At 34.8% G+C, this 18,653-nt stretch overlaps 2 protein-coding genes across 4 annotated transcripts; one reads left to right on the forward strand and one right to left on the reverse strand.

Annotated features, from left to right (window-relative positions):
* The first annotated feature begins 1,054 nt into the window (after window positions 1–1,054).
* LOC136219851 (AP-5 complex subunit mu) lies at window positions 1,055–7,657 on the forward strand. 3 transcript variants are annotated; one of them, XM_066007408.1, is made up of 8 exons: window positions 1,055–1,204; window positions 1,453–1,599; window positions 1,907–2,218; window positions 3,286–3,578; window positions 3,695–4,590; window positions 5,335–5,391; window positions 5,763–5,810; window positions 7,033–7,657. In XM_066007408.1, the coding sequence occupies exons 1-8, from the start codon at window positions 1,137–1,139 to the stop codon at window positions 7,096–7,098; spliced, it is 1,887 nt and encodes a 628-aa protein (XP_065863480.1). In that variant the 5' UTR covers window positions 1,055–1,136; the 3' UTR covers window positions 7,099–7,657. The 3 variants fall into 3 exon arrangements, with proteins under 3 accessions (XP_065863480.1, XP_065863481.1, XP_065863482.1); XM_066007409.1 differs by lacking the exon at window positions 1,055–1,204 and having other exon boundaries at window positions 1,461–1,599; window positions 1,893–2,218; XM_066007410.1 differs by lacking the exon at window positions 1,055–1,204 and having other exon boundaries at window positions 1,472–1,612.
* A 733-nt stretch (window positions 7,658–8,390) lies between these two features.
* On the reverse strand, window positions 8,391–9,455 carry LOC136219852 (probable galacturonosyltransferase-like 4). The gene has a single exon (XM_066007411.1). It carries the CDS (start codon window positions 9,453–9,455, stop codon window positions 8,391–8,393), a length of 1,065 nt encoding a protein of 354 aa, XP_065863483.1.
* Window positions 9,456–18,653: the final 9,198 nt, after the last annotated feature.

Here is an 18,653-nt window from a genome sequence, read left to right on the forward strand (position 1 = left end):
CTATTTTCTTTCATTTTCAAACTAGAAGCTTTCTACAAGTTCGAGTCTTACGGAATAGACTCCAAGAAAGTATGTTGTTCCTGGTATTGTTCCTTTTCTCTGTTTCGGATCCACTAATCCCGCCTGAAAAATTATCTGCTGTTTTTGCTGATACTGATGTGCAACCTGCTGCGTATAGGAGCGAAATGGGTATCGAGCCGATACTGGCAAAACCGAGATTGAATCGTTAACGAGTCTGGTAGGGGAAGAGAAATCGTGGATTTGGAAGATGAAGGGGAAGGGGAAAATGAAAGATTGGGGTATTTTAGGAAAGTTACAAAATATAGTCTAGATAGGTAATGGATTGGAAAAATGGTTTAAATATGTAAATGGGTCTCCCATTTTACCCAATTTTGTAATTTTCCCATTTTAAAATGCAAAGTACAAAAGAAGTAAATAAAACATTTGCCTTGTTTAGTAAATTTAGATTTATCCATACAATAAAGATTGAAATTATCACAACGTTTAAATTTAATGTTTAAATTTAATAAGCATAGACAATCCAAATTCATTTGGTCGGAATAGTGCTACTTATGAATCTTATCCTTTTTTGTATTGAGGCACGGAGCAAATAAACACAATGAAAACGATGCGTTTTTACAGAGCTTCATTGCTGGTTTTGTTGATTTTAAAATGTTCTTAGCATGTTATTTATTTTTCTCTAGTCTTTATCTATTCTACATCTAGATTTGAATCTAGATTTTCATTTTAAATTAATATTTAAAATCGAATTTGAAATAGAAATATTAATATAAAATAAAAAATAAAAAGAAAAATTAGAAATAAATATTAATAAATATTAAATAGAAATATTTAAATTATTAATTTATTTAATTAATTTATATTAATAGTTGAAATAGAAATTTAATAGAAAATAAAAAAAATAAATAGGATATTGAAATAAGAAATAAAGCAAAAAGATTTTCGAAATTTGAAAGAAAAGATAAAAAAAATATAGTTCAGCAATCTGCATTTAGCTCAAACGTTGTCGTTTTATATCCCGCTTGCTCTTTTGGGGCTTCACTCGAGCCATCACCAGGCACCTGTATTTCTCCATCATTTCCAAGCAATAGTACAGAAAAGAAAAGGAAGCACACATGCCTGGCGGTTGCTGCATTAGAGCTCTGTGGATCCTGAACAATCTCGATGCCGTCGTTTTCTCCAGGTACTGCCGGATAATCAAAATTATCTCACTCAATTACTCGTAGATAATTCATCTATCTATTCAAGTTATAGAAATCTCTAGTAGGTTTTCGTTGATGTTGATTGAGATTTCATTAATGAATTGAGCAATTTTTTTCCTACTATCGCTTAACTCGATTTTCTGATGTGTTTGATTTTGGACGATTTTGTGTTTCTTGATTTAATACTTGGATATATTTCTTGTTTTTCGTTCATACTTTTCAATATCAGGAGGTTTCCGGTTGTCGAGAGGCAGTGGCGAGCTGCTTGCAAGAGTGAAAATGAAAGCTCAAATGTGGATCCTGTTAAGTGCAGTGTCTTCCCAATTCTTCCAAACGATTCAGAGCTAGCTTCTGCATTTGTGGAGAGGAAGAAAAGGTTGCTTTAACTTGTGAGACCTTTTTTTCTAATTTCAAAATTACTATTAAAAATTGTATTCTAAGAAATAAAAATAAGAAACGACTTTTTGAACTGAACTGATAATGGTCCTTAACCTTAATCGTTTTACCTTGCTGATTACTTCACTATTAACTTGAATAGAACAGTTCTATGCTGATTATGTATACATATATAATTGAAGCCATTGCCTTAACATGATTCTAGTTCCATTGCGTAGTTTATTGTGCCATATCTTTGTTAGGCTGCTTAATCAGTTTTAGTTATTGGTTTAGCCATTTCTTTGTAGAGAGGGTTCAACACGTGGGTACGGGATACGCATGACACAGTCAGCTAATGGTTCAGATTCCTGGGTTGATGATCCCATTATGCGTCACATTATAAGCCTTCATATAAGCATGGAGGAAGAAGGAGAAAGTCATCTGCTGTGGCCTTTAATTTTGCATGTAAGGGGCCCATATTGCATCCTTGTTTTGCCATTGGTTGAGCCAAGGCATTTAATTTCATATTCAAGATTATGTAGAAGATCTGACTGCGGAAGTGCTGTTGGTGTGGATGAAAGCATATCTTCCATTCTGCTTGATCTTCCATCCATCACAGGGTATGGTAAGTTACCTTTAATATCAGTTCAATAATAGGATCACATACGAATATTGTTTGAAATTTTCTACAATTCTTATCCTGCTGTGTTGTTATTTTATATCTTACTTATCTATTTACCCATTTTCCATCTCCTGACTGTTTGGATTGCGATTCCCACTCCATTGTATTGTAACATCAAGCTTATTGACCACACCAGATATGGAATAAGTTGATCTGTTCTTTGTTTTATAGCATGTCATCATGTGGAAGTAAACTGTGTATACATGACTTCGATATTACTGCTGAAAAATTTGACCTCTGAATATTTTGCCTTTCATATTTTGTGGCCTGTCTAAGCAGTTAACCAGGTTAGAGTGAGTTTCTTTCCTTATGATGTTTTATAGATGAGTTATGCTTCCACCTGAACAATTAATCTTTTCAAAGTATTGAATTGCATGCTAAGCTAAGTCAGTTATCATTGATAAAATATTGGTTCAATTAAGCTAATGATAGTGGAACTGCTTCAATCAAAATGGATTCTAGTAGAGAATGGCATAGAGGAATTAAGGGCAGTAACTAAATAAAAGCGACACTGGGTCGTGAATAGCTGGAGTCTGATATATCAGGGGATTGGTGTGAGTGTGTGTTGGTGGTTTTATATAGTTGTGTTATGTCTAGAGGGGGTAAATTTGTGTTATGTTTGTGTGGTGTGTTTGTCAATCTCCATCATATTCTCTTGCATGATCCCTTTCTTTTTATTTGTGGTAATGCTTACTGTGCTAATGTCAATTTAAAATCCATAAATTCAAGATGGGTTTATAAGTTTCATTTCTACCCATCTCCTTAGACACTCAATATAGCTTCAATTGATTCTCTTATGAATTAGATATTACTCTTGATTGTTTAAAGAACATAATTTAGTGTCACCTTCCCTGATTAATTTGTTTTCTCTTCGAAGGAATTTTGTTTGAAATTGCTGCTAGTAAGTGTATACTTACATCCTGGCGAAGTTAAGAAAAAGAGAGCTGTCTCAAGCTGTATTGAAATTTAACTTTGAAATTGATTACTTAAGAATTTCTCTCACAGGGCATTCATGGTGGGAATTGCTATTGGTGACATAATTACTGGTGATGCAGTGGATCCAGAAGTAGTTGTAACTGCATCGCCATCTGTAGGAGGACTGTTAGATTCCTTAACTGGAAGCATGGGGATATCGGGTATTTCCTCTAGGGCAAAACCTGTAGCTGCACCTGTTGCATCTGCTGCACCATCCAGCACTGCTGCAACTGGAACTGTTGCACTGGATGCTCCAAAAGTTGGTTCAAGGCCTTTAGACAAAGATGCACTTCGAAATTTCATAAGTAGTGCAATGCCATTTGGTTGGTACTTCTACCATGGTTTCTCCTGTTTCAAATATTTGACATTTGGTTTTGGACCAATGTAATCATTTCTAATCCTACGCTCATTGTTAGGTTCATCTGTTTGTTTTTAATAGGTACTCCCCTGGATCTAAACTACTCCAATATTTTTGCTATCAAGGTTAATGGTTTTTCTTCAACAGATCTGCCTCCATCAGACCTCAAACAACCATCATGGAAGCCATATCTTTTCAAAGGAAAGCAAAAAATATTATTCACAATTCATGAGACTGTTCATGCTGCCTTGTATGATAGAGATGAGATATCAGATACTATATCTGTTGCAGGCCAAATAAACTGCCGAGCGGAACTAGAAGGGTTGCCTGATGTATCATTCCCTTTGACAGGGTTGAACAAGGCTCATGTTGAGGTCTTATCTTTCCATCCTTGTGCTCAAGTTCCAGAACAGACTGTGGATAAGCAGAGTATGATGTTTTCACCACCATTAGGCAATTTTAATTTGGTGCGTTATCAGGCAAATTGTGCCTTTAGGCCTCCTGTAGTGGGATTTTACCAGCTGTCAATGGTATCCGAAGATGAAGGTGCATTTTTATTCAAGGTGCGCATAATGGAAGGCTACAAGTCTCCTTTTACAATGGAGTTCTGTAATGTTACTATGCCTTTTCCAAGGAGAAGGGTTGTGTCTTTTGATGGTAACCCTTCTGTTGGAGCAGTTTCAACCACAGAGCACTCAGTTGAATGGAAAATTATTCCAAGTGGTAGGAACCTCACTGGGAAAAGTATTGAAGCAACGTTCCCAGGGACAGTTCGATTTGCACCATGGCAAATGCAAAGACTGCCTTTCTCTAAATCTAGCTTTGGAACCATGAGTGATGGAGATAGTGATGTTGAGTCTGAGAGCACAAGCAATATGGTGAACATAGAGGAATTCTTAATGGAGAAAATGAACAAGGATCTTCCTCCTGTTGATCTAGAGGAGCCATTTTGCTGGCAAGCATATAATTATGCCAAAGTATACTTTTGACTCCTTTAATGGGTTAAATGCACCATTGGTCACTGAACTTACATGGTTGTCTCAAAATGGTCACTCAACTTCAATTTGTCTTAATAAAATCACTCAATTTTGAGTTTTGTCTCAATTAGGTCAGCGATTTTAGTGATTAAAAAGCATCGTAATGATGACATAGGTGACACGTCAATACGAGTCAATTCAGATCTCTGACCGAAATGACACATGATATCCACGTATGCGCCACATGGCTATCATGTGTCGCGTGGCTGTCACGTTTCATTGACGTGTCACCCATGTCATTATTTCGATGCCTTTTAACCACCGAAATCGGCGGAGTGACCTAATTGAAACAAAACTAAAAGTTGAGTGATTTTATTCAGACAAATTGAAGTTGAGTGACCATTTTGAGACAACCATGTAAGTTCAGTGACCAGTAGTGCATTTAACCCCTCCTTTAATTTTCTTTTGTCTATTCCACTTGTGCCTTTTCCAATGCATTTAGATTCATTCGTAGCTTATTCTAACAAATTATATCATTGACCATCTTGCTAATCTAAACATATTGCGGTTGATGTAATGCTAGTAAAAGCAACCACTTAGTATAGTCAGAGTACTGTAATTCTGTAGTTCTCATGTGACCCATCTTTAGAGTGTACTGACCTCGTTGGTCACAAACAATGTCAAAATATTTAACTTGGAAAAGTGTTGGAATTGTTTTAAGATATTTCTAAATTTTGTTTACAGGTTTCTTTCAAGATTACTGGGGCTTCACTATCTGGCATGTCCATTGATCCTAAATCTGTGAGTTTCTTGCCTTGCTCTTTTTTTTAATAGATACGGGGCAACAATTTTCTGCAGTATAGAAACTTTTGCATATGGGAGAAGAGAAGAGACAGTACAGTAACTGTATTGTGGAATTCAATGTCATGTATCCCTGGCCATTACTCATTATCAGTTCAAAGATCATTTTGCAATGTAGCATTAAACTGAAAGTTTTCTGGATTATTGAGCTCATAATGTGGTTTATTGTATACAAGAACCTTTCCTTTTTTAACAACTGCAAAATCACTTTTTCTCTGTTCATCAAGGAGAATAAGTTATAACGAGTAACTTATGAAATATTCTTCCTTACATTTCTTTGCTAGCTTTTTGACATATCATTCTGAACTTAGGTGAGCATCTATCCAGCTGTTAAAGCACCTGTGGAGTTATCAACTCAGGTAAACATCTTCAGAATCCCATTGTTTGAGATTTGGTATCATGCAGACAGAATATTTGAGCTAATGAGAATCGATTTCCTTTTCTAAATTCCATCTGTCAACCTCATGCATGAATATATTTACATTTACAAGACTGCTAGCGAGGAAGCTTCTTCCTTGAGTTCATTCCAATTGCATATGTAGAGCCTTTTCTTGTCACTTCTGTGTATATCTTTAGGTCTTCAGTTTTTACTCGATTTTATAATTACTTTTGGACAAAACTGTATTGTGATGCTAAAGTTGAGCTATAGAAGTCCAACTGTTTAGTTTTGGTGTTTATGCTTTTTCCCCATCATTTAGTTCGTTAATGGAAATTATTGATGATCCCTTCTGTCTGAGCCTCATCCTCATGGAGCCTTGATAAAGGGATAACGTACAAAAATGAAGATTTTGGGAAAGTAACAATTTAGCCCCAATGTACAAAATAACACCATTTTAGCTTCAATGTTTGTGAAGTGTTACCAATTTAGCCCTGGGTAACAGAACTTAGGGCTAAATTGGTACCATTTCACAAACGTTGAGGTGTCAAGTTCCGTTATTTAGGGTTAAATTGGTGCCATTTCACAAACGTAGAGGCTAAAATAGCGCTATTTTGTAAATTGAGGTTAAATTGGCACTTCCCCAAAAACCTTGAGGCCATTTTGGTACCTTATCCCTAATATAAATAGACATAATCTCGGGTCCATGTGTATTCAGTATTGACCCTCATAATCTCCTGGACTTCAAAACTATTCTCCACATATGCCTAACCTGAATATGCTTAATCAGTGCTTCCGGGAATTTCCTGAAGCTCGTTCTTGCTGACTCAAAAATTGTTATGTAAAATAATTTCCTGAAGAGGTCACGGGTTCGAGTCTTAGGAGCGGCCTCTTGCCAAATAAATTGGTAGGGGAAGGCTTGCTCCCACCCCTCCCCGGACCCTCGCTCACCGGGGACGCATAGTGCACTGGGCCGCCCTTAGTTTGGTCCTTGGGAGAAATGTAGACCTGAATATTCTAGCTGGGGTGTTGGGCACGAGTGAAGTAGATTCTGTACTTTCAGGTTCTGAACTATGTATTATTTCTGTCAGTATAGTTATTCATATATGATATTCTTGATGCTTTTCCCAACGTTTCCAGCAGAATAGGAATACGTAAATAAATATCCATTCTCTTCAACTGTATGAACTATTTGTTTGCTACAGGTTACTTCTGGAGATTATATACTGTGGAGTACATTAGGGAAGTGTCCATCAGCAGCAACAGCTTAAGCAGAGAGTTCTTTTGACAATGACGCAGATCGCAAATTATACTCTATACGAGGAATCTCTTGATGCTTTCTAGTCAATGACAACCCGCACACTTGCTCTTGAATTACCTGCATTCTAGTGGCAGTTACACAGTCAATAGGCATGCTTTTGATACTTAACTTCAATAAGCTCCCTTGCACTTATTACATTGGAGGATCCAGAAATGAGAAGAGGGTGAGATTCGGTGGATGGTTATGTAAACTACAATCTGTGCATGTTGTAAATTCCTAAAACTGTTCGTTTTATTCAGGAATTAAGACCTATCAATTATCATCTTTTGACAGGAGAATATGGGGCTTTTTTTTGGCACTGCAGGTTTTTTCTTCTTCATATCTCTGTATTCTGTATTACAATTGTCGAAGTTACAAATATTGTTGTAATTGCACCTTTTTAAGTAAGAGGCTTAGCTGACAGAATTTTTAGCTTCAAAATTTTATTTGTTTTGTTTGTACTTTGTAGTTATGATGCAATTTTGAATTAAGAATTAATAGTCAAAATGACTCCTAAAGTTGATATCAAATTGACTTTTTTAGATATTAATTGAGTCATGAAGTTGGTAATGTTCGAGAATTTAATCCAAATATAATTTATTTTTATTTATTTAGGCTTTAAAACTTGTAAAGAAGCTAATTAGTCAAATGTTCCCATTTCAGGGCTGGGTGAATATTTAAATTTCGCTTTGGCTTTAACGGGAATACTTATATCAGTTGCAGAGTTAGGCTATGTTTACTTTGTCTTTGACAAAGCCTTTGTTTTTTCCACAACAAAGTAAGCTAATCCAATGATAGAGAAAACAAAGTAAGCGTAGAAGACACCATCAGTTGCAATGCGAATTAAATTTTAGATAAATATTATCAATCAGTTGTGAATTAAATTATAGATAAATATTGTCATTCGATTGTTAAAAAAAAAATTACAAATACAAATACAATCAAAATATCAAAATATATATTATATATATATACTAGTTGAATTGTGAATTTGACCATTAAAATGGACAAATTCATATAAAATGAAGAATGACCCCAAAGCAATCCCACATTGGTATATCTTTTCTTTTTCTTTTTCTTTTTCCCCATATATTTACAGCAATGCCAAAGAAGAAATTACTAACATTACAATCTGTTCTCTCCTCCATCTCCACTCCATGCATGGCGATTGGACCTCCCCAACTAGGCAGTAACAGTAAGTAGAATTGTTTCTTTCTCCTATGAAGAAATAAAAAAAAAAAAGTCCCAAAATTTTTAGTTTTTTTATTCCTCCAATGAATGTGATGTAGAAGAACGATATAGATCATATGGAGCCCAAAGATGATCAACATTACATGGCTTCCTAGAATCTAATCTCAACCATGGTTTTCCCTTTCCACTCCAATGAAGAAGACTAATCGGACCTGGATGTAAATTCCTACATTTCCCCTCATAATTATCTCCCCCTAATCCATGTTGATTCCACCTATGATCCACTGCCTTTATATTACCAGCTAAAACAAGCAAAAATGGTGGCAATGACCCTAATTGATATATCCTCTTCTCTTTCTGCACTAACATCCATTCCTCAACCTCCTTTGTATACTCTCCTTTTCTCCATTTCTCTACATCTACAACCATCACTCCTGTGTTGAAATAACATGGCTTTTTTCTCCCTTCAAATGTCTTTGCTAATTGCTCATCTGACCAGAATCTTTCTGTGAAATACTGTGTGAAATTCGCATGACAATACTCCGGTGCTGCCACGAGTTTTTCCTCCATGTCTACACTCCATAGCTTAGCTATGTCATCAACAACGATTATGTCCGAATCCAAGTATATAACTTTCCTAACATGGATTGGTAGAATGTCAGCAAGATAGATTCTTGCGTAATTCAGAGGCTGATCCAATGCTTGACGGATTGATTTTGATATCTTTCCCTGAACCCGCTTCGAATCGAATTGGTACACCTTGAAATTCAGGAAAGGGAAGGTTGTGTTTATGGATGAATAAAGCTGAGGTTCAAAATGTGCGGAAAGGAAATGGAATGAGAGGTTTTCAGGACATGATGAATGCTGTAAAATTGAGAGCAATGCAGCCATTGTACCACGGAGATAATTTATGTCTAGTGTCATTGTTACATGGATGAGTTTATTTGAGCTACATTCCTCCCCGTTGCGGAACGACGGGGCTTCTTTGAATGCGGGGAGATGATCGGTGACGGAGGAGGTGGAGGAGGAGGAGGATGACGGTTTAAGGATAACCATGCCGACGCGGATGGCGGTGGCGGTGGTGAAAGGGTGGAGGAGGAACAGGAGGCCAAGGAGAAGAAAAGGGGGGGAGGCCATCCTATTCCTGCCTGCCTGCCTATATTTTTTACAAAATGTCAAAGAATCATTACAATTAGAAAGAAACAGAGTTGAAAATATTAAGACTTAATTATAATTTTGGTAAAAATGTGAGGAAGTGAAAAAAGGTCGGAATGACATACATTTTTTTTTAAATTCATGAGTAATTAATTAGGAAATATTCTAATTCAGGTTTTATTTTGTTTTATTTTTTACCATTAGATGTTTATTTTGGGTTTTTATTAGTTATTAGTATATTTATTTATTATAATTATAACAACGTTTTGAATTAGATTTTATAATTACTTCTAATTTGGAAGCTAAATCCAATTAACAAAGTTTTACTTTGAATTTGAAAGTCAATGCAACTGTCATAACTGCTCTATATTTGGAAAAGTGAAATGCAAAATTTTATATTGGGCTACTAAATATAGAGTTAATTAAATTAAGCCCTTAAATTAGAAATTGCCATGTTGTCATGATATTGACTGAAATCAAATGCTAATATGCAATCATATTCTACTAATTAATTTATCAAGAGCTTCAATACTTAAATTGTGAATGCTGATAGATTTTATTATACAGCTAGCACAATATTAATACAATATATAAATTAAAGTAAAATTTCATTGTTCCTTCAATTCTAATACATAATTTATCATGTAACAAAAATATATTTATATAGGTTGAGGGAGTTTGTGTTATAAAATCGTCAAAATTATTTTATGATTTTTGTTCCGCGATTAACGAACGAGAGCTCACCATTCTCGTTCAAATGTTAGTTCATATTGTACTGTAATGGTTCATGAATATTTATTTTATGTGATTTCAAATGATGCTGTGTTTGATTAATATATGATTTATTTCCTAAAAAAAAATGCATGATTTATCATTTTGTCCTTCTAATTATTTAGTGTATATATTAGAAACTTAGTCTTTTCGTGAACTCTTAGAGCATTTTAGCGATAGGAAACAACTTAACGTGACATATAGGAAAAATAACAAAGAAAATTTATATCTCATTAGAAACCATTGTTACTTCATGATTTTATGGGAGTAAAAATGATACGGATTAATGACGAACGAGTTGATTTTAATCGTAAATCAACAAAGGGGTTCTTCTCTAACTAAACTAGAAGGAGTGAATACCAAGATTTACAAGCTAAAATCCGTAGGAATCAAAGATATCCATTGATAAAAGGCATGAATCGTAACACTTCTCAAAGAGAAAGACAATAATTTGATTGATAAAAGTTGAACATTACAAGTGAAAGAGATGAATTTATATATCACCCCTAAACCTAAAGTTGAAATTATATATAAAAAAAAAACAAAATACATAAACTAATTAGATAAAGCTTAAAAGGTTAAAATGGTGGTAGAGGGAAATGGGTGGCAAGCTTGTAAATAAGCTTGGGGTATGGGTTGTAAATAAGCAGTGATAAAGTTGTAATTAGGGAAAAACTGGAGTGATGGACAATATTGATCTTTTAAAACGTTTTAAAAGTCCATACGACGTGTGGGCTTTTGATCCGGAAAATAGCTGTTGATTTTGGTAGTCAACACGACGTGTGAATTACCAAAATAAGGATCATGAGCTTTTGAATAGATCGGCACGGCGTGTGGGCTCTGTTTTGCACATAAAGAGTCTTCTCTTTGCTTCGGCGTGTTGCCCATTTGACCCGGCTTCTTTCCCCACTCGTCTCCTCTCATTTAGTGGAATGGATGCTCGTATCATACACTCCCTCTTAAAAAGAACTTGACCTCAAGTTACTTGTTAAGTATGGAAGAAACTCATTGATCTTAAACAGACTCACAGCTCTCAAATCAAACCAAGGCGTAGTTCGAAATGAATTCATAAAGCCCATTCCATAAGTTTCCGAATTCACCTTCTTCACACGAACTGCATCCCATATTCTAACTTGTGACTTGCCCCGGTTCTCATCATTCTTGACCTTCTTCTAACATCAAATTGAATATCTCGTCGAATTTGGTCAAACCACTTCCCCACAATTTCTTGGATGCTCTTCCAAACTCCAACATTATGTCGAACGGCGTAGCCCCAACCTTCTTGGCCTCCACTCCACTAGCTTGAAGACTCGCCACAACATTCTTCCGCTCATAGCCTACCTCAAATGGAATCTTCCGGCGAAACATATCAACCTAATTCAGAGGAATCCCATTAGCACTCTTCAAAACACCAACATGACCTTGAGTTGAATATCCTCAGACTTCTCTATCACTCACTTCACTAATCTGGCTACTATGATCAACCTCTACTCGCCCATTGTCGATATTAAATGGAATATCCTTGCGGCACTTATCAACCCACTTCATAGTGATCCCAAGAAGAATTGTATCAACTCATTCCTTGCCTTGGGGTTAACAATCTCAGGACTTCTAGACTCGCCTCTTCACTAACTTGACCATTATCACGCCAATCCTGAATTTCTCCCATCTTCACTATATCACTCGGGATGCCATTCCTATTCACAAAATACTCCATGAATCTCACACTCTTCACCACAAGGTTACATCTCATAGACTCCTCATAAGGTTGATGTTCCCTCAACAAGCACAACATGTACCCCAACGCATACATTTCAATAAAGCACAAAAGAAGAAGTTCATAATTACTAAGTGGGAGACTTGATTCATCTATAAGGTGCATGTGTTAGGAGTCTCGATTCTTCCTAGAGGCATCACAAGGTACCCTTCATCCATCTCCTTAAAGCTCAATGTACTATGAAGAAGACTCAACATACGATCTCTGGGATCCTATGCAATATCACGCGGTATCTTCCCCAAAGGTAGAATGCCTCGAGGTTGCTCATTGAAGGAAACGTACTTGCCATCCTCGGACGTCGGTACCACTTCATCACTTTCCTCAATTCCATTCCTAAACTAACTTTCACCACAATCAAGTTCATTGCTTTCTAGCTCATTCTCAGAATGGTTCTCCTCTTTATCAATCCCCTCCTCGTGTTCATCTTCTTCATGGTAATTTTCAAATTCATTACTCTCCTCGTTAATAACCCATTCTTTCCCATGATCTCTCATTTCCTTCCACTTCTCCCCATAGTTTAAGTCGGCTTATCCATTTGACAAGTTACCCGACTCAAATGACATGCTACATCCTAACATGGTTAAACCACACCAACATCTCTCCCATCACCATAGCCATAGACCTCTAGGTTATTTCATCATTCCCCTCAAAGCGACTATCAACCCCAAAGTTACTTTCTCCTTCTTCAAGATAAATACCCTCACTTTCCTCAAGCATACGAGTGAAGTTATGCCTAAGGGAAATTTTATCAAACTCATGGGTCACACCCTTTTCAACATGAGTTTCCCCAATGTCCTCACCTACAAACACTTCTTCCTCCTCATCCATACATGAACTCAAATTCTCATTCACAATTTCATTATCAAAAAACTCACAATGAGAATCTAATTCACTAACAACTTCACAAACATCCAATTTCCAATTCTCAATCTTATCATTCTCAAAGTCCTATATAATCACTCAATTTGCAAGTTCAGCTTAAGAGAAGCAAATTCGAATAAAAAACGTCAATCAATACAATAAAAAATCGTAACTGAATTCAAAGCTACCAAACATACAAATGTCCTTTCCATTCAACCCCTAACATATTTTCAAAGATCATACACACATTCAAGAGCGCCTTTTCAAACCCAGTTTCAAACTCCCCAAGCTTTAACACATTCAAATTTGATTTTCTATTTTTATGCAAATTCATAATCAAATTCGACTATATAGAGATCAGTGCACAAAAACTGAAACAAATTTTATCTTTCCTATCATATATTATACATTTCCATGGTGTTAGAAAACAAAGTAAAGAATCAGTTTTCAATTTCATGCCATAGCTGAAACCTTCAAGCTTTTGCATGTCCAAATTTTCATCAAGAATTAAGAATGAGGATGAATAACGGAAGGAAAATATGCATACCCATAGTAGTATAAAAAACCATGAAACCTTGAGGTCTTGATCGTGATCCATGAACTCGATTGTTAAAGAGAAGTGGGTTAGAGAGAGAGTTGAACTTGAGGGAAGAAATAAGGTTTTTAGTTGTTTTTAGTTTCAAATAATCCTAGAGCAAATAGAAGTCATAGGATTTGCTTGAGGATGTCAACTGCGACACTCATATCAAGTTCTTTGTCCTCCTAGGTACATGGAATATATTCTCCAGTTGCACTTCTTTAGAGTTGTATCGAGGCACGACCATCGTCTGGCCAACATGTATAATTGGTAGTTTTGAGTTGTTCGCGGTGACAACAACTTACTCCTCTTTATACTTTGTCATGCTTGATAATTTTTTCTTGTCTTCAGTCATATGGTCAGAGCATTCAGAGTCCACTATCAAATCATCATTGTAATTGATAAATTTATTACTTACATCGATAATTGATAGCTCATCCCGTGCATCTATTTTGTAAGGCATGATTGTATCATATGTCATTGGCTCTCTAATTACGCACGAAGTCTCAAAGTTCCAATCTTCCTCTCTTTCATCTTGAGTGTGTGGATGTTGCAGCGTTTCCTTCTGCTTTCTTGTATCGTCAATCTCGAGCATAGTGGCCTCTTTTGCTACGATTATAATATTGATTATTCTTGTGATGTTGCGCCTTCTAGTCCGATTGGTTGTGGTTGTGGTGAGCTCCTCCTTATTGCCAATTTCCTCCTTGTTGTTTTTTTTCTGCCATCTTTGTTTGAGTCTTCCGCTATTTCTCGATCTCGCGATTTTTGGATCCTTGCTCTTTTTATTGCTAAGATTGAGACTTTAGACATTTGCTTGTCTAGAGCCTCTTGATTAGCTAATATATTTTCTAATTCATTTAAACATGACTCTTTAGCCTATCCGTGGGCCAGGGACGGAGCCAGTCCAGGGCTCGGGGGGCGGAGCCCCCCGGCCACCGGCTCCGCCTTTGAGTACTTTTCGTTTTGTCCCCTGTAGCCTCCCTATAATTCGTATAGATTGATTCTATATAGTATTATTTCAATGTTTGAAGGTGAGTGAGATGGTTAAGAATGCATGCTTATATTCAAGAGGTTCTTCGTTCAAATCCCCCTAATCTCATTTTATTTTAGAAAGTTTTTATTTATTTTAAGTTTATTTTTCAATAAATATAAAACATGTTACTATTATTAATTAATTTAAATGGACTTTTTATTTTGATAACACTTTTGAATTCATTTTTATCATATCTTTACCATTAAAAAAATTAATTTCTTATTTTTGAGATTCAAATAACTTAGTTTTTAAATTAAATTTTAATTTAAGAAAAATTTAAAAAATTTAAAAATAAAAACGGTAAAAATGTTATAAGTTTTTAGAAATTAATATTGAACTAATATAAAATTAAATATGTTTACTATTTTCATGTTGGACACTTTTAATGTTTATTCGAACACCCGTCGAACACTTTTAATGTTAGCGAACACACCAAAACGACGGTGTGCTCGCTAAAACATTAAAAGTGTCCAACGTGAAAATAGTAAATATATTTAATTTTCTATTAGTTCAATGCTAATTTCTAAAAACTTATAACATTTTAAAAGTGTCCAACGTGAAAAGAGTAAACATATTTAATTTTCTATTAGTTCAATGCTAGTTTCTAAAAAATGATAACATTTTTACAGTTTTAACGCGTTGGACACTTTTTTTTTGCCTAGCCCTAACGGGCTGAACTTTGAAAATTTACCCTTAACCCCACGGATAAAATTAGCCCCCCAAATCTAAATTCCTGGCTCCGCCACTGTCCATGGGTTGTCGTGATAAGCGCGTTAAATTCGGGACGCAGTCCATGGACTATTATTCTTCTCATTCTCGTTTCGGTAATTTTATTTTCAGAATCCAATTTTGAAATTTCTTTACATAAAGTTTTAACTTTATTAAAATATTGACTCACCTTCATATCGTTTTGCAAGACCGACAGTAACTCGTTCTTGAGTTGTTGGAGCTTGACGCCGTTTGTAGAGATTCAAGTCGTGTCTTCTTCTATAATACCAATCAACCTGAGACTCTTCCAATTACGGTCCATCCAATGTGTTATGGATTCAGGTACGCTTCTGCTATTGATCTCGATGAATTGATATGTGTTTCGATCTTCTGGTTCTATTCTATAATCTACTCATTATTTCTAATAAACCCTAAATTTTAAATTCCAAAATATATCTCTTCCTTAAAATATGTAAGATTTGTTGGCCAGTTAGTCAGTTTATTGGTTGGGGAAGATCTGATAATATGTCATAAACATAAACATAGGATACGATAGGATAGGAATCCACCTCGTTACTTTCAATTTCAAAGGCCACCCAGGAAAAAAAAAAATTAAGTCATCATTCTTTACACAGACACAAGTTAATTAACAAATTAATTATTGTATTAATATTAATATACATGTCACGTTAAGCATACAATCTACTCATAACATATCAACATTATAATCATTATGTTCAATTTTTACGTATATAAGTACTATATTGCTACACAATTACCTAGCTAGATTCTTGTCCAAATGGGTTTTCTTATCCAAGAAAATTCACCATATCTACACACTTAATTTTATATCAATTCAATTTAAACCTAATAATAAGTTAAGTACCCGTTATAAATATACTCTCTTCATTTCCTTATATAAGTCATTTTAGGGTATTTCACATAAATTAAAAAATATATTGGCTAACTAAAAAAAAATCTCTCTCATGTCATTATTTAGAAATGAGCATTGGAATATTAAAAAACGCATATATAAATACAAAAATTTTAATATTTAGATCAAAAAAATTAAATTAAAAGTTATTGGAATCCTAAAATGACTTATATTTGAGAAAAAAAAACTAATTTGCTAGAATGATTTATATAAACTTGTCCATAGGTTCAGGTACCCGTCCGGTCCGTCCAGGCCCGTATCCCTTGGGCTGGGCTTGGATGGTATAAATTAAGCTTAGACCCAACATGGTCCAGACTAGCTAAAGCCTGTCTATTTTTTGGGCGGACTTGGGATTGATTAAAATAGCACTGAGCCGGCCCACCTATTAATATTAAATAACTAATTTATATATTTATATATTAAATATTTACTTTTAAATATAAATTTTATTTTTTATAATTAAAAATTATGTATATATATTTAGATAAATTTATATGGACTGAGTTTGAGATTTGATTTTTAAGCTTAAATCCGCCTAAATGACTTTTATATAAAAGCTTGATAGGTCCGACCCGAGTCCAACACATGGCCAGGTCTACCTATATAAGGGAATAGAGGAAGTATATAACGGTGTAAATTGTAATTAATTGCGATTAATAAAGAAGATTAGCAACATATTTTAAGTTTATTTACTGAACAGCTGACAATATTTTAAGAGAGTATATTTTAAGTTTATTTACTGATAGATACTAAAAACACTTGGTAATCATATGGAGTACAGAATTAGAATCTAAAGTAATTAAGAGGTCCATTATGGTTAAAATAAAATAAAATAAATGAAGAGCTCCATAGTGTCGGCAATGCTGCCTAATCCCACACTTATTTTCTTAATTGGGGAAAGTGAAAACAATTGAGAATATTTATGGGTAATGGTGGTGCCTTTGGACTTTTTGCTGTAATTAAAAAGAATGGTAAAAAAAGTTAATGGAAGAAAGTTGGAGGAAAGGGAACATTACATGCCTTTCATGTTTACATGCTATTCTTCTCTCTCTCTCTCTCTCTCTATATAGAGTGGTGAATACAAGATTGGTCGGTTGGGCCGATTTTATACGTGTGTAAATTTTTATTTTTTGTTAAATCGAACTTGTTCAAAAAAAATTCGTTTATATACGTGTTATAATCTGAGTAGTCAAGAACCAATTTTTAAGTATCAGTGTAAAACTTTTCAAAACTAAACTACATTATGTTTCAGATTCCTAACATGTAAAAAAAATTGTATCTAATAGAAAAAATCGGATTTAGGGAGAGGGCTTAATAGACCAAAAAAAAATTTAGGAACTTTGGATTTAAGAAAAAGTTAACAGGCTAAAAAATTTAAAATTTTGGATTTAAGGAGGGTCCAAAAAGCCAAATAAATTAGAATCTTGGATTTAGAGACGGCCTAACAGGCTAAAAAAAATTAGATTTTTGGATTTAGAGAAGGTCTAACAAATAAAAAAAATTATAATTTTAGATTTAGAGAAGGCTTTACAGGACCTGAATCAAATTTGGGATGCTAATTGAGCACCCCATAAAAATTTTATGGAGACAGTGGCCGGAATCACCACAGTTTCAAATTTTATAAAGACAGGAGGCCCAAAACTACCCCTGGTCAAGGTGGTTCCAGCGGCTGGAGAGACCCTGCCCTCCCCCCTGTATCCGCCCTTGTATGTGTGTGTGTGTGTGTATATATATATATATATTCTTTTATACTAGATATTCTGTAAACTAATACTTCGACGATTGAATGGATTTTTCGGTGCCTGAAATAAGACGAAAAGATAGTTAGGGTGAGGCTATTGACATGCGACCTCACTCTGATACCTATATTAGTGATGTATATGATGGAATATTAAGCAATTGAGAGTAATTAATGATAATATGTGTATGTACCTTAATCGTGATTTCTAGGCGTATTTATAGGGTATCATGGTCCTTAGATTCCTAAAAAAATAGTTGGGCGTAATTTAGGCAAGTCGTATCCTACTCATTTTGGATTACCTTGATTCTAGGTGAATCTGGTAATAACATAAAACACCATTTTCACCCATTTTTACTTACTTTCAGTCACTTCCATTAACCCTTATTTCCGCCAAATTCATTAAGCTTTCCTTTTCCCACTCTCATTCAAATCAACATAATCTTTTTTCATCATTAACCAATCACATACAAGGAGTGGATCATTCCTTTTGTGTGCACACGTCATACTTTTACATTTTTCTTTTTACCCTTTCTCTTTTCTAGTCTATTAGTCGTTTTACCCTTTTCTTTTTCCTAAAATTTGTTAGCTATTACACCTCGTAGGTGTATAAGTAGCAAAGTTATAATTTTTTCTTTCTTAATGAGAAAGAGTTACTTTTCTTCATTCATTTAATTTCATTCTGTCAAGATGATATCAGAGCTGAAATCGCTTTTCTGCTAAGCTTTTGAAACTCTGTTTTCATAGAAAATCTAACACATGGAAGTCCTTACTTCCTTGC

The sequence above is a fragment of the Euphorbia lathyris genome, chromosome 2, assembly GCF_963576675.1.
Source record: "Euphorbia lathyris chromosome 2, ddEupLath1.1, whole genome shotgun sequence".
Classification (NCBI taxonomy): Eukaryota; Viridiplantae; Streptophyta; class Magnoliopsida; order Malpighiales; family Euphorbiaceae; genus Euphorbia; species Euphorbia lathyris.